Source organism: Saimiri boliviensis, chromosome 8, assembly GCF_048565385.1.
Source record: "Saimiri boliviensis isolate mSaiBol1 chromosome 8, mSaiBol1.pri, whole genome shotgun sequence".
NCBI classification, from domain to species: domain Eukaryota; kingdom Metazoa; phylum Chordata; class Mammalia; order Primates; family Cebidae; genus Saimiri; species Saimiri boliviensis.
Window position 1 is genome coordinate 359282 of NC_133456.1, and position 15883 is coordinate 375164.

Consider the following 15883-nt stretch of genomic DNA (forward strand, 5'->3'; position numbering starts at 1 on the left):
AATTAAGATTCTTTAGGGATAAGAAAATATTTGAATAACTAAGTTTGTGCATAAACACGTTAAGTTTAAATACCCATGACATTATTGTGTGTCTCTGTGTAATAGAGACAAAACCTTCAAGGAAAATTTTAATGAATATATGTTAAATTAAAAACTCCTTTCATTAAACTGAGATGATCTTCCCTCAATGCATGAATACCTTCAGAGTTCACATGTGAAGCCTTAAATATAGACCAAAATTGGTATAAAATATAATAGTCTTAAAAAACATATTTGTGGCTGGGTGCAGTGACTCCTGCCTGTAATCCCAGCACACTGGAAAGCTGAGGTGAGCACATCACCTGAGGTCAGGAGTTCAAGACCAGCCTGGCAAACATGGTGAAGCACCATCTCTACTATAAATAGAAAAATTATCAAGGTATGACGGCACATGTCTGTAGTATCAGCTACCCAGGAGGCTGAGGCAGGAAAATTGCTTGAACCCAAGAGGCAGAGGTTGCAGTGAGCCAAGACTGAGCCACTGGACTCCAGCCTGGGTGACAGAGCAAGACTCTCTCTCAAAAACACAAACAAACAAACAAACAAAAAACCTGATCGTTTCTATGTAAAAATAAGTGTAGCTCCACGCTAGATCTAAAGAGTACACAATGGCATGGGACAGGACAGAAATGTGTGTAAAAAGTCATATTCTGGTTTCTGTATAAATAAAACTGTTGAACTTAAGCTTTCTAAGACAAGTCAAGGAAAAGAGCAAAAAAATCCAGAAGTGCAACGTGAAAGGCCAAATCATTGTCAAGGACTCATGATCACTAGATATTCACAAACTATATATATTATTTACATCATTGGTTCTGAATTTTGATCCAAGTTCTTGTTTCATTCAATGACATCCAAGAGGTCAAATAAGACAATGTCATTTCCTATTGTCAGTTTTCTTTTTCAAAAACAGTTCAGAAAACTTCTTCAGAGAAATGAATTGTCATCACTTCATAGGCTAAAGGCTCATGAGTCATAGTTCCAAGGGCATTTGTAAAATATGGCAATGCATGCTTGCATTCTGAACTTTTCAGCTTTAAACTCTCATAGTAAATATTCATAGACACAAACAGATTAAACAAAAGCCCTTTTAAATCTAACATTGTTTTTATTTTTTGTTCTTTCTTTCTTCATTTATCAGCAAAAGGAGAGTCTAACTAAATGTGGTAGAGTGGTACAAGGGAAAACAATGAAAAGAATAAAATGAATTAAACCTGAGCTAATCAAATCAATGTAGATTCATCTGGAAAATATAATACAAAGTACACAAAAGAAAGTGGTAGAAAGGTATGTCAAGTGTAGAACCACTCACATACCATTTTAGGACACAAATACAAATTCCACATATTATTTCTGAGCATCACAATAAAGTTAAAGATTTCAAAAGGGCACTAACATGAAAAACAACCAATTCATGATGTTGGTAGCCCCTATGCAAACATTTTTTTTTCTTTTTTAAGATTTATTTTATTTACAATTGACACAAAAATTGTACATATTTATTGAGTACAATGTGATGTTTCAATGTATGTTTACACTGTGCAATGGCCCAATTAGGGTAATTTGCATATCTAGCACTTTAAACCTGTGTTATTTCTTTGTGTTAATAAAATTAAAAATTCTCTCTTCTAGCTGTGTTAGAATTAACAGTACATTATATTAGACATAGTCACCCTATTGTGTAATATAACACAAGAATTTATTCTCTCTCTCTGAGTGTAATATTGTTTAACATTCTTCTCAGCACCACATCACACTTATGCTAAAACTGACCACATAATTGGAAGTAAATCACCCCTCAGCAAATCTGAAAGAACAAAAATCATAACAACCAGTCTCTCAGACCACAGTGCAGTCAAACTGGAATTCAGGATTAAGAAACTCACTCAAAACTGCACAACTACATGGAAACTGAGCAACCTGCTCCTGAATGACTACTGGATAAATAATGAAATGAAGGCAGAAATAAAGAGGTTCTTTGAAACCAATGAGAACAAAGAGACACAATGTACCAGAATCTCTGGGACACATTTAAAGTAGTGTCTAGAGGTAAATTTATAGCACTAAATGCCCATATGAGAAGCAAGAAAAGATCTAAAATTGACACCCTATCATCAAAATTAAAAGAGCTAGAGGAGCAAGATCAAACAAATTCGAAAGCTAGCAGAAGACAAGAAGTAACTAACATCAGAAGAGAACTGAAGAAGATATGTGCGCGCGCGCGCACACACACACACACACACACACACACACAAACCCTTTAAAAAAATAAATCAATAAATCCAGGAGCTGTTGTTATTTTTCCCAAAAGATCAACAAAGCAGATAGACTGCTAGCAACACCAATAAAAAAAGAAAAGATAGAAGAATTGAATAGATGCAATAAAAAATGATAAAGGGGATATCACCACTGATTCCACAGAAATACAAACTACCATCGGTGATTACTATAAACAACTCTCTGCACATAAACCAGTAAATCTAGAAGAAGTGGATAAATTCCTGGACATTTACACCCTCCCAAGACTACACCAGAAAGAAGTTGAATCCCTGAATAGACCAATAAAGAGGTCGGAAGTAGAGGCAGCAACTAATAGCCTAACAACCAAAAAAAGTCCAGGTCCAGATGGGTTCACAGCTGAATTCTACCAGAGGTACAGAGAGGGGCTGGTACCATTCCTTCTGAAATTATTCCAAACAATTCAAAAAGAGGGAATCCTCCCTAACTCATTTTATGAGGCAAACATTTTTTTAAAAACCTTAACAACAAAAAGTCTCAAAATCACCATTTTAAAAGACTGTCTACCAGTTATAAATGATTCTCTTTCTCATTTTCAATAATAAAAAATGCCACAAGCACACACATACATACACACTTACACACACATGTACACACAGTCTGCCCATTAGAACATCTGATTGGCTTCAGATCACCAGTGTAATTACACTATTAGGATGTCTCTAAAATTAAAACAGAAACTGACATGTTAATAAGTAAAGCTTTCCTCCAAGTAAAGCTCAGAACTCCAACTAGCACATAACACACTGGAAATATCTTAGAGTCTCAAAATTCACAGCTTTGAATCCCTGACAAGTATACAGATTTTATATTGGAAATTTTATGCTATTCAAAACATTAAAAGAGAAACATCTGAATTAAAGCTTACATTTTTAAAATCCTGTTTTCTTATACTTCTAAATTTATATATATTCAGATATGAAAACCAACAATAACATTTATGTCAATGCCGTCCATTCAATTTAGAACCAATAGAATTAGGGCTAAGAAGAATGTGAGTACTTGCAATCATTTAATGTACTTATTTCCAGAATTCCATTTGTATTGAAAATGTACCTGCTCTGGAAGTCTGTATATTCTTTCTCTGTACTGCTTCCTTCACAGCAGAATCCTCTACTTCAGTTGTAGGCTGAATGGGTTTTAAAATAAAATGATTAAGAAATCATAGACATTTTATACAACATGGAGCTTGTATTTCAAAAAATATATGCATAATTACCTTCAAGGAAGCCTGTTTTGCAGGAGACCCTAAAAAGCAAAGGGGACATGTCATCAATAATATGTAAGTATAACACGGCCAACCAAACATTCATGCAGTGTTACTATTGATCTGAGTCCTCATGCCTAGCCATGAAGGTAATTTTCCCCTCATTCTCCTTCCCCTGTGGCTAGAATCATGCTCAGAAATAAAAGAAAATTAATGATTTCCCTTGATTCTGTTATTTTTTAAATTGCTGTCCAAAGGGGCTGTTTCCAGACTTCCTGAAGGAAGGCTATTCCCTTGCTATTCAGAGCTGTGTCCAAGGACCAGCATCAACATCACCTGAGTACTCATGAGAACTGCAGAATCCACACCTGCTGATTCAGAATGTGCATTTTCCAGAAGCTCCTGAACTAATTCACGAAAATTTCAATGTCCTGTTCTATACTGATGTGCTTCCATATTTGCTTACCCTAATTGTCCTTTGAACCTAGCCTCAATTTCTTCCCTATTATGTCCCTAAATTTGATACTACCTTTTAAGCCATAATGTTTCTAATGAACATTTAATCAGGACCTTCTCTAATTAACTTCCTCTCTATAAATCACCCACAACTACTCTTTTCAATTATGTCAGTTTGGCCTAAAAGATGCTAACCTATGACGTTACAACACTTTCCAGAACACTAAATTATAGTCATACATGGCTATAATTTACTACAGCATGGTGGTGTTCATCCAAAAAACACAAGTCTTTGTATGAGGTACCTCAATCCTTAATGCCTCCCCAGTAGTGAGGATGACAGCAGGAGTAGGAAAATGTTGCTCTGATTCTCTGACAGTTTTGGTACTGGAAGCTCACTTTATTATCTATCCTGTCTCTAATAGCCTGCTCTTCCTTCTACAGATTAAGTTGACTCTACTATCCCCAAAACATACACTTGCATATTTTTCTTCATTCCTGTACACTCTGCCTTCTTCATTCTTTCTTTATCTTTCATTCATTTCCTCTTCCCTCTCCCTGTTGTGCCTCAAATTTTAGAGTATCTTTAAATGGAACTGATAACTCAGCTCCTTTAGCGGCACTCTCGATAGAATCAACTGCTGACCCCTGATTAGAGGCACAACTTATCACCATTTTATTTCTCCTTTACTTATTATAAACTTAACAGGACATTTTCTTTAGCTACTTCAATACATTAGTGCTCATATTTTTAAAGAAACATTCAATCAAATGGCTTTTTAAATAAGATATGGTTCTCACCTTCTCCGTTTCCATTGACTATACTGTTTCCTTTTTCATGGAAAGGTCCAGGTAAAGGCTCTGGCATTTTCTTGGGGACACACTGCTAAGGTAATATCAAGTATGAGTTTCCATTTTAAAAATTATGAGTTGCATCAACAGATCCTTCTTATTATTATTTGTTTTTTAATGAAACTGGGTGTCACTCTGTTGCCCAGGGCTAGACCGCAGTGACATGAATATGGCTAACTCTGGTCTCAGCTTCCTGACCTCAAGCATTCTTCCCACCTCAACTTCCTGAGTAGCTGGAACTACAGGTGCCTACCATCATGCCAGGCTAATGTTGTATTGCTATATTTGTAGAGACAAGGCCTCACTGTGTTGCCTAGGCTGGTCTCAACCTCCTGGGCTCAAGTATTCCTTCCACTTCTGCCTCCCAAAGTGTTGAGATAACCAGTGTGCACCACGACACCCAGCCCTAATCAATTCATTTAAATAAACCTCAATTTAAGCCAGGCATGGTGGATCACACCTGTAATCTCAGTCCTTTGCAAGGCCAAGATGGGTGGATTGGTCGAGCTCAGGATTTTGAACCAGCCTGGGCAATATAATGACAATGCCTCTCTACAAAAAAATACAAAAATGAGTCGGGCATGATGGTTGTGCCTGTAGTCCCAGCTGCTCGGGAGGCTGATGTGGGAGGATCAGCTGAGCCTGAGAGGTGTTGACTGTAGTGAGCCAAGATCATGCCACCAGCACTCCAGCCTGGGCAACGGAGCAAGACCCTGCCTCCTCCTAATTTCAATTTACTATTCTAAAACGAATTTGACTTAAAAATAAGAAAAGCATGTATTAAAAACGCAAGCATTTTAGAAGAGAACCTCATCTACACTTTCTAGATCAAGCTAATCTGTTACCTACATATGACCCTTGACTCTATGATTCAACATGGCAGCTCAAAGGAAACATGTTCACAGACAAAACATTAACATGTGCGTATTTCACCAGAAACCAGCTTTAAAGTACCTAACTCTACTTTGCAGTCTCCACCAAAAATAAGAGAGCATTTAAAAAATATATTCATATAGGGGCCGGGCACGGTGGCTCACGCCTGTAATCCCAGCACTTTGGGAGGCCGAGGCGAGTGAATCATGAGGTCAAGAGATCGAGACCATCCTAGTCAACACGGTGAAACCCCGTCTCTACTAAAAATACAAAAAAATTAGCTGGGCATGGTGGTGCATGCCTGTAATCCCAGCTACTCAGGAGGCTGAGGCAGGAGAATTGCCTGAACCCAGGAGGCAGAGGTTGCGGTGAGCCGAGATGGCGCCATTGCACTCCAGCCTGGGTAACAAGGGCGAAACTCCGTCTCAAAAAAAAAAATGTATTATATATATACACACATATATATTCATATATTGCTATAATACAGTATTAAAATTTTAAAATATTTCTCATATAAATATTTCAGTGTTAAGATACTTATGATAGAAAACTTAAAAATACATCATGTTTAGCATTATAGAACACTGTAGACACTGCTTCATTTACTTAACAAAGGCTTGGAACAACCTACATTTTTTTAATAACATTTTTATTGATAGAAAAATGGTGACTAGAATGATAATGTAGTGATAAAATTTATATTATATTTAAATAAAAGCAAGCAAAGATGAAATAAACTGTGCAACTTTCTTTTTTTTGGCAGTGGCGGGGAGGGAGACAGGGTCTTTCTATAACCTAGGCTGGAGTGCAATGTCACTATCTTGGCTCCCTGCAACCTCCACCTCCAAGGTTAAAGCAATTCTCTTGCCTCAGCCTCTCAAGTAGCTGGGATTACAGACATGTGCTTCCACACCTGGCTAATTTTTATATTTTCAGTAGAGATGGGGTTTCACCATGTTGGTCAGGCTTGTCTTGAACTCCTGACCTCAGGTGATCCACCTCCTTGGCCTCCTGAAGTGCTAGTATTACAGGTGTAAGCCACCATGCCCAGCCAGTTAGATGTTTTAAATAAACTACAATGACAAAATTATGATGATAAAGTATTATCATATTGGTATTGAGTCCCCACTTCCAGAACTGGTTATTTGCAGCAAAATACATGTTATTCAATTAGATGAAGTGTTTTATATAAACCCTTCATGAACAAATTATAAAACACACGAAAATTTCTTTGTAATACAAATTTTGAGAACATAAATTTAAAGTTTTCCATTTCTACGGTTTATATTTTTAAATCAGATTCAGCTCTGTTATGTTGTCCAGACTGTTATCAAACTCCCGGGCTCAAGCAATTCCCCTGCCTCAAACTCTGAAATAGCTGAGACTACAGGTGTATATCAGCACACCCAGCTACTTTTCTCTAATGTTTAATAGTGTTTAAATCTCACTACAGAACCAATAATATAAGCAGAGAAAAAATCTCCCCTGAAAACTATATACCAAAATAGTCAGGGTCCAACAAAAAAAGCTCCGTGCTATGGGCTGAACATTTTTGCAACTAAAAGGTACCAGAAAGATTCCATGATTACTAAAATAATTTATTCCACTGAAGAGTCATACATACATAAATATTGTGAAAGTCACACTAGTATAATTTAAAAGTCAAAGAATTAATAATTGTCCAAATAAACCTCAATGAAATTCCATATCTCCTCTATTGGGAAAAGCATTTCCTAATGTGATTTTCCTTCACTATGTATTTTCCAATTTATTTGTTTTCAGCCCCACCCTTTCACAGTATTTATCAGTCTTTGTTACCAAAGTTAAACTAATTGTTTTAGCCAACTACTCTGTTTATCTCTGATGAACTTTTCATTACCAACATAAAATGACAGGTAAACTATTGTTAAATTTTAAAAGTAAATACTATGCAAAACTAGATTCAGATGGAGAAAATTAGTTTTACAGAAGACCACTTTACCTTAGTAGCAACTGCCAAGCCTTCATTATTTGGGTTAAGGCATAAATCCACCAATAGTTCCTGGAAAATTCTTTAGAGCAAAAATACACAATGAAAATAAGCAAGTTGATTTCTCTACAATTAATTTAATTGCCAATTTATATACAGCATTTCCCTCCCCACCAAAAAAATATCTGGGGATAGGTCAGCTATTAGCATGTGAAATAATGTTTCTTAAATAATTAAAATATGAACTCTGATCTAAAAATAGATTTTAGTTACTTATTTCTGCCTCCACCTGTCTAAACCTATAAAATATTCAATAAAAACTGAACTTGAGCTCCATAACAAATAGTGACAACCAATATATTGGCAGAGGCTGACAATAATTTACCCTTCCAAATTATCTGTCCTGAAACTGAACTTAAAATTCAATTAATGGATGATTAACTTTTGTTACTTAAACTGGAAGAAACCTGATGACCTAAAACAAGGTAGAAAGATAAACTGTCTCTTGTTCATAATCTATCTCTGGTTAAAAGACTAATCTGCGTCACTTCAAAATGGCAGGCTTGATTCCTCAGCATGGGAACCACTTAGGAAGAGCTCATTGCTTTCCTCTGCCCTAAAACAGTACAGGGAATCTCCTACAATATTTTAAATGTGTGAAAGCTAAATGTACAAAAGTCAAGTAACAAAGGTGTATGTTCTTTTTGAGAATACTCTTCCCAGAAAGAATAAAATATTAACAATTATAAAATCCCATTATTTTCACTCTATAGGTCCAACCATATTCAGGTTCACATAAAGTAGCAAGCCCTTAAATCATTCATGGGCATTCAGACACCCAAGCAACGAGGCTGCTGGAAAAACAGAGTCCTGGTAGTTGTACCTCTGTTTCCCTAAGTACTATCTAAATATCTGTCTTTTTTATGGGCTCCGATTTCCAGAATCCACTTCTGTAGGGCTTCAAGGCAGTCTTCAATCTTCTAATATTTAGTCTATGAAAGCACAGATTCCAGAAAGGATGGCCTCAAATGACCAAAAAAAAGGAGCTCTCTATATCTCTGCTCCTGAAAAACAAGATAACTGGAGTCTCCATCCCCTGCCCCCAGCATAGGCACACTACCAACTACCCAACTTAACTCCATGTTGGATTTGCCAGCTAATCATGCCCCTGACCCAGCCTACATGAACAAGGGAAGGACATCAGTGATTTGGGAATAGAGGCCGAGATGAGGAAACGTCTGCCCTGGGCCACAAATCTATTCAGTTCAGCAATCTCCAGCGTCTCAGTACTCAAGGAACTCTACTTTATCTCTCTCAAATAATAGAGGTAATAGATAATACCACATTTCAATCTACTGTAGACCCTCCTCCCAGTGTCTCAAGATGTTTTAGCATCTTTCAGTGTAAATCTTCAAGTGCGTCAGTTCTTGATAAAAACAAAAAGCAGCAACCTGTTAAGAGGTCTCTTGAACCTCCTATTTTAATATGCCTTTATAGACAATATCCAATGTGCCTTTATAGATAACTTTTAATGTGCCTTTATAGATAATTCCCAATATCTTGTGTCTTTCATTTTTATAATTTATCTTTTAAAACTTGTGTAAGTTCCAATATTCTGATCTCTTATTAAAGAGGACATGCTCCTCTCTATTCCAGGGTTGCTTCTCTTCAAACGTGGCCTTCCCCTGCTCTCTGCATTCTTATACACCTCCATTGAGTTCACCAGCTAATTCTGTTCTCATTCTATCCACTGGGTGCAGCACACACACTCTCCTGTGTATTATTAAAACACATGCCAATAGGACAAAAGAGGAAGGAAGAGTACTGGGTTTTAAAATGAGTTCTGATCTCATTCCTGCCGATTCCTATGTCTAAAGCTTCCTCATCTCTTTCAGTCTAAGGTTCTCTAAATAATAACTTGACCAGAATTTTCAACACAATTTTAATTAATAGAGGGGAGAGGGTATTTTAATTAGTCCTAAGATTCCTAAAATGCTGTAAGTCTTTGTGGTTTGGATTCTGTCTTTAGAAAAACTGAGAACACATAGCCAGTAGGATTTGGAAAATAACAGGACAAAAGAAACACCAAGAAAAGCAGAGAAAAAAGTTTTTTAAAAATTGAGACAAGATTATAGAAAAGTTCTGGAAAAAGAAACAAGACTAAAAACAAAGTATTATGGAAGTAGGCAGAAATACCAGCCTAAAGGGAAAACCGAACTGGGAAGTCAAATAATTTCTCTCTAAGACTTGCCTAAACTTGCTTTTGTAAAACTTACATTTCTATGGCCAAAGCTAAGTAAGAGCTGCCCTAAGCCTTTGATGGTAAAAATAAGGCACTGGTTACTGCTGAAATTGTCAGGTTTTCTCGGACAAACTCTTGGACTAACCACATTCTAACAATAACCTTAAATGACAGTTTAAGATATTTAAACTCTCATTAATGTAGACATTAATTAAATAAAGTAATCTGAGCAATCTCATTCAGACCTATACCTTGATCCAAGTGCTGCACAAATCACTATCAATCTAGGCTGAGGAGGAAGACAAAGGGTTTGGAAGCCAGGCAGGCAGACGGTCAGACTGTGGGCTGGCTACTTTGTTGACTATGGGATCATGAGCAAATTAACCACTCTAATCCATAGTTGCCTATTTAATAAACAGTAGGTCATAGAAACACAGATGTTGCAATGGCCTTAGGAGGTGATAAAACACAGCACATAATAGGGTTCTAGCTTGGAATACAACACTCAACAGATAGTAGTTTCTTCTATCTGTATTTTCTTAGTTACCATAATTTTTTAAATATGTAAATTCCTACCTCTCTGCAGATTCATCAGAACTCCCAGCATCTATTAAAGAAAAAGATAAAATGCATTCTAAGTCATTAATAAATTTATAGAATATGAAAAGCTAACAATGTACAGTGATGTATGCCTGTAATCCCAATTACTTGGGAGGCTGGGGCAGGAGGATCACTTGAGGAACCCAGAAGTTTGTGATCAGTTTGGGAAACAGAACAAGACTCTACCATCATAAGAAAAATTGTGCACACTTGCGTGTATGTTTTGGAGCCTGGTTTTGTTTGTTTGTTTGTCTGTTTTGTTTTTTTAAAGCATAAGACTGATACTTTGTTACAAAGTGTTCCTTGGGGAGCATACCTGGGACCTTATTAAAACTCACATTAATTATACCTATTGGGAGGTAATTAATGCAGCAAGAACTGTTACTCACCTTTGTATTTGTTAAGTGCAAAGAATAATAAATTTGTAAACATTTGATATCTATAAGTGAACTGCAGTATATAAGTCATCCTAGCCAAACCATATGTATGAGATTGACAAAAAATAGTATTGTTAGCTGAACAGGTGTGGTGAGTGAACAGTGACAAAGAGCATGATTTCTGGACCAAAATATGATGAGCAGTTAACACAGCATACTGTAGTACCCCTTCTCCACCATATGTGTGGAGAAGACACCCTTGACATGTTTTTGTCTGCTGTCACACCACAGCAACAATCATCAACAAGAAGGCTCCTGTGAGCAAATGTGTGGACAGGTTTTCCCAAGCAACAAGCAAGCAATCATTTCTGCAGATGACACACACTGGGCATCCTGTAATTCAGTTCTCACACTCTGTCTGCAGATAGCATCATATATTCTGTAAGTAATGGGCTTAGTTCCATGAGACTGCCTCCCTGCATCAGTCCTAATTCTGAAGCTCGAGAACTTCTAACCAACTGGTTTCAAATTGGGGTTTCTAGGACTTTTTCTTTGGGTTAAATTGAATTGCTGGAGTGGCTCAAAGTACTCAGGGAAACACACTTAGCAGTTTACTTTGAATGACATTATAAAAAGTACAGATGAAGGGATGCATAGTGCCAAGTATGGGGGAAGTGGCACAAAGATTCCATGCCCTCCCAGGGCACACCACCCTCCAGGATCTTCCATGTATGGCCACCTGGAAGCTTCCCAAGCCCAGTCCCTGTGTTTCTTTATGAAAGTTTAATTACACAGGCATCATTAATTAATCACTGGCCATTGGCGAATGACAACCTTTATCCCTTCTCTCCCCCCAAAAGTTTGCAGAGTGAGACAGAAGATTTCAACCCTTTAGTCAATCATGTCTTCAGGGTTGTGACCAGTTCCCATCCGGAAGCTACCCAGGGGTTTCCAGCCAACTATAATTAGCATACAAAAGACATCCTTTTGGAAATTCTACAGATTTTAGAAATTGTACACTGAAAAATGAGTCAAAAACTAAACAGAGATTTTACATCTCCAGTTTAGATTTCTGTTGCCACAGCTACAAATAGTCAACTCTATTCCAAAAATATTACACTGAAAACTCCAGAAACAAACAAGTCATAAGTTTTAGTGTATAACACTCAGGAGTAAAATGAAATCTTGAGCTAACCCCCCCTATTCAGCCTAGGATGTGAATCGTCCTGCAGTGCATCCACACTGCTTATGCTATTCACCCGTTAGTCATCAAAAATGGTCTACCCCTGCACCCAGCCACCAACATCATTAAGGCTTAAAGACCTAGGATCCCTCCAAGCTTATGATCTTTTTTTTGACTTAAGATCAGGTGAATAGTGGCCTAACACTACATTACAATGCCTATGTCATTCGCCTCACTCTCTGTCATTACATGGGCATTGCATCATCACAAGGAAAAGAGTGATAACTTACAATATGTTTAAGAGATCAGATTCAAATAACTTTTATTATATTATATGATATTACACAATTTTATTACTGGTTAATGTTGTTAATTTCTTACTGTGCATAATTTGTAAATAAAACTTTATCATAGATATGTATGTATAGGGATAAACTGTGTGATTCAGTACTATTTGTGGTTTCAGGCATTTACTGGGGGTTTGGAAAGTATCTCCCACAGCTCAGGGGGAGCTACTGAACTTATTTTGTTGAACACAACATAGCCTCTCTAACTCTTCAGTTAAAACTGTTCAGTTTAGGATAAAACAGCCTATCACCAGAAGCCAGCAAAATATAGGAATCAGACCAAAACCAGGGATCCTTGCAAAGACTTTCCAGCCACCAGTGGAGAAGAGCCCAAGAGAGATCAATGTGTTACTCTGGCTAATAGTCTAAGTGCTGGGTGGTTTACTTAGTTGTAGCTATGTGCTCTGCTCTGTGTACAAAAAGGCCCAAATTCACCTGCCTGTTTACCTCAGTGTGGTATTTATTGAAAATGACAATAATGGAGCTAGGCATGATGGCTCACACCTGTAATCCCAACAATTTGAGAAGCCGAGGCAAGTGGATTGCAAGGTCGGTAGTTCGAGACCAGCCTGATTGACATGGAGAAACCCTGCCTCTACTAAAAAAAAAAAAAAAAAAAAAAAAAAAAGCTAAATTAGCTGGGTGTGGTGGTGCATGCCAGTAACCCCAGTTCCTCAGGAGGCTGAGGCAGGAGAATCGCTTAAACCCAGGAGGCAGAGGTTCTGGTAAGCCAAGATCCCACCATTGCACTCCAGCCCAGGCAGCGAAAATAAAACTCCGTCTCAAAAAAAAAAAAAAAAAAAAAAAAAAAAGAAAGAAAAAGAAAAAGAAAAGAAAAGAAAATGACAATTTTGGTATTTAAAGAATAAATTTTGTAATAAGATTGTTTCTAAAATTAGCTAAAGTTGGTATAGCATCTTACGCTGTAAAGAACTCTTATGAAACAGTGATCATCTCAAAGAACTGGCTGTCAAAAAAAAAAAAAAAATAGCCAAAGCTTTGATATGCAACTTAACCGTATCTTATTCACTCATGCCAATGAAACTTCTCTCTCTGAGGCCTGACAGTTATAAAAAGAAATGAGCTGCTGTGGTTTACCCCCATTCCAGCACTCCCTGCTGCCTCCAGTACTCTCCACAGCAGAAACATCTAAGTGCCACAACAAACTTCATTCTTGCCTCCCTCCTTGTCCTGTCTCCATTCCTCTTCCCTTGCAAAAGGAATCTTTAGATCTGTCATCCTGATGCTTCCCTTCCTAACTGCTTTTTATAGTTAATTGCAAGGACTTTTTTCATCTGTATTCTGCAGTAGTATACAACTATGATTTCTCTTTTTACATCACATTTTTCTTCCCTTGTGGCTACAATGATTTGCAAAAATGAAAGAAAATTAATGCTTTTCCTTCATTCTTTTATTTTAAAAATTGCTGTCCAATGGTTATTTTTCCAGAGGTCTCTGAAAGAGGCTATTTCCTTGCTATTCAGAGCTGGGTCCAAGGACCAGCACCAACACCACCTGAGTACTCATGAGAAATGCAGAATCCCATACCTGCTGAACCAGAATGTGCGTTTTCCAGAAGCTCTTGAATGAATTAATGATAATCTAGAAGCCATGCTCTGCACTGATGTGCTTCCATACTTGCTTATACTAATTGTCCTTCTAGAACCGAGCCTCAACTTCTTCCCTATCTTGTCCCTGAATTCAACACTACATTACAATTCATAATGTTGCTGATGAACTTTGAAGTCAGGCAATACCTTCCCTAATTAACTTCTGCTCTATAAATCACCCAACACTATTATTTTCACTTATGTTAATTTGGCCAAAATGATACTATATTATGAAGTTACAACATTTTCTATAACACTAAAATATAGCCATACATGGCTGACCATTTATGGTGATGTTCATCTATGCTAGATAAGACACAGGTCTGTGTGGGATGGTACCTCAATCCTTAATGCCTCCCCCGTAGAGTATGACAGCAGGAGTAGGAAAATGTTGCTCTGATGCTCTGACAGTTTTGGTACTGGAAGCTCACTTTATCTTCTTCCCTGTTTCTAACACCCTGTTCTTCCTTCTTCTACAGATCAATTTGACTTCGCTACCCTCCATTGCATACACCCGAATATCTTTTTCACTTCTTCTATGTACACTCTGCCCTCCTCATGCTTTCTCTTCCATTTATTATCTCTTCCCCCTTTCCTGACTTGCCTCAGGTCTTAGAGTACCTTTAAGTGGAACTAACAACTCAGCTCTGTTAGTGGCACTCTCGGTAGAATCAACTGCTGACCCCTGATTAGAGACACAACTTATCACCATTTTACTCCTCCTTTATTATATACTTAATAGGGCATTTTCTTTAGCTATTAGAGTGTATGTGTGCTCATATTTTTAGAGAATTATCCATGACTTTTTAAATAAAATACGGTCCTTACCTTCTTTTCTGTTGACTACACCATTTCCTTTTTCATAGGAAGGTCCAGGCAAAGGTTCTGGCAATTTCTTGGGAACACACTGCTAAGGCAATATTAAGAATGAGTTTCCATTTGAAAAATGATAGTGAGTTCCATCAAGAGTTTCTTATCATTTTCTACTCTTTTTATAAAAATGGGTGTCACTCTATGACCCAGGGCTAGAATGCAGTGGCATGATTGTGGCTCACTGTGGTCTCAACCTCTCGACCTCAAGTGATCTTCCCACCTCAACTTCCTGAGTAGCTGAACCTACAGGTATATACCATGTCAGGCTAATGTTTTTATGTTATTTGTGTAGACAGGGCCTCACTATATTGTTCAGGCTGGTCTCAAACTCCTGGGTACCAGTGAACCTTCTACTTCTGCCTCCCAAAGTGTTGAGATAACCAGTGGGTACCACCACATCCAGCCCTAATCAATTTATTTAAATAAACCTCAACTTAGGCCAGGCATGGTGACTTACACCTGTAATCCCAGCTCTTTGCAAGGCCAAGGTGGGTAGATTATTTGAGCTCAGGACTTCGAGGCCATCCTGGGCAACATAATGAGAATGCATCTCTACAGAAAAATACAAAAATGAGTCAGGCGTGAAGTTCTGTGCCTGTAGTCCCAGCTTCTCGGGAGGCTGTTGTGAAAGAATCACATGAGCCTGAGAGGTGGAGACTGTAGTGAGTGAAGATCATGCCAGTACACTCCAGCCTGGGCAACAGAGCAAGATCCTGTCTCCTCACAAATTTTAATTTACAATATTAATGCTAATTTGACTTAAAAATAAGAGAAGCGTACATTAAAAACCAAAGCATTTCAGTAGAGGACGTCATCTACACTTTCTAGGTCAGCCTCATCTGTTACCTTCACACGGCCACTGACTCTACTATCCAAGTATGGCAGCCCGAAGAAACATGTTCACAGACAAAACATTAACATGCACATATTTCAACCAGCAACTAGCTTTAAAGTACCTAA

General features: G+C 37.6%; 1 protein-coding gene across 1 annotated transcript in view; it reads right to left on the reverse strand.

Moving 5' to 3' along the window:
• LOC141585304 (uncharacterized) overlaps positions 1–15883 on the reverse strand; it is a 125130-nt gene that overhangs the window by 8718 nt on the left and 100529 nt on the right. Inside the window, exons 25-30 of the mRNA XM_074403517.1 lie at positions 14879–14957; positions 10510–10540; positions 7704–7773; positions 4799–4883; positions 3554–3582; positions 3391–3463 (exon numbers count right to left, since the gene is read on the reverse strand). Of these exons, the coding sequence (XP_074259618.1) occupies positions 3391–3463; positions 3554–3582; positions 4799–4883; positions 7704–7773; positions 10510–10540; positions 14879–14957 (367 nt within the window). The remainder of the gene's footprint in view (positions 1–3390; positions 3464–3553; positions 3583–4798; positions 4884–7703; positions 7774–10509; positions 10541–14878; positions 14958–15883) is intronic.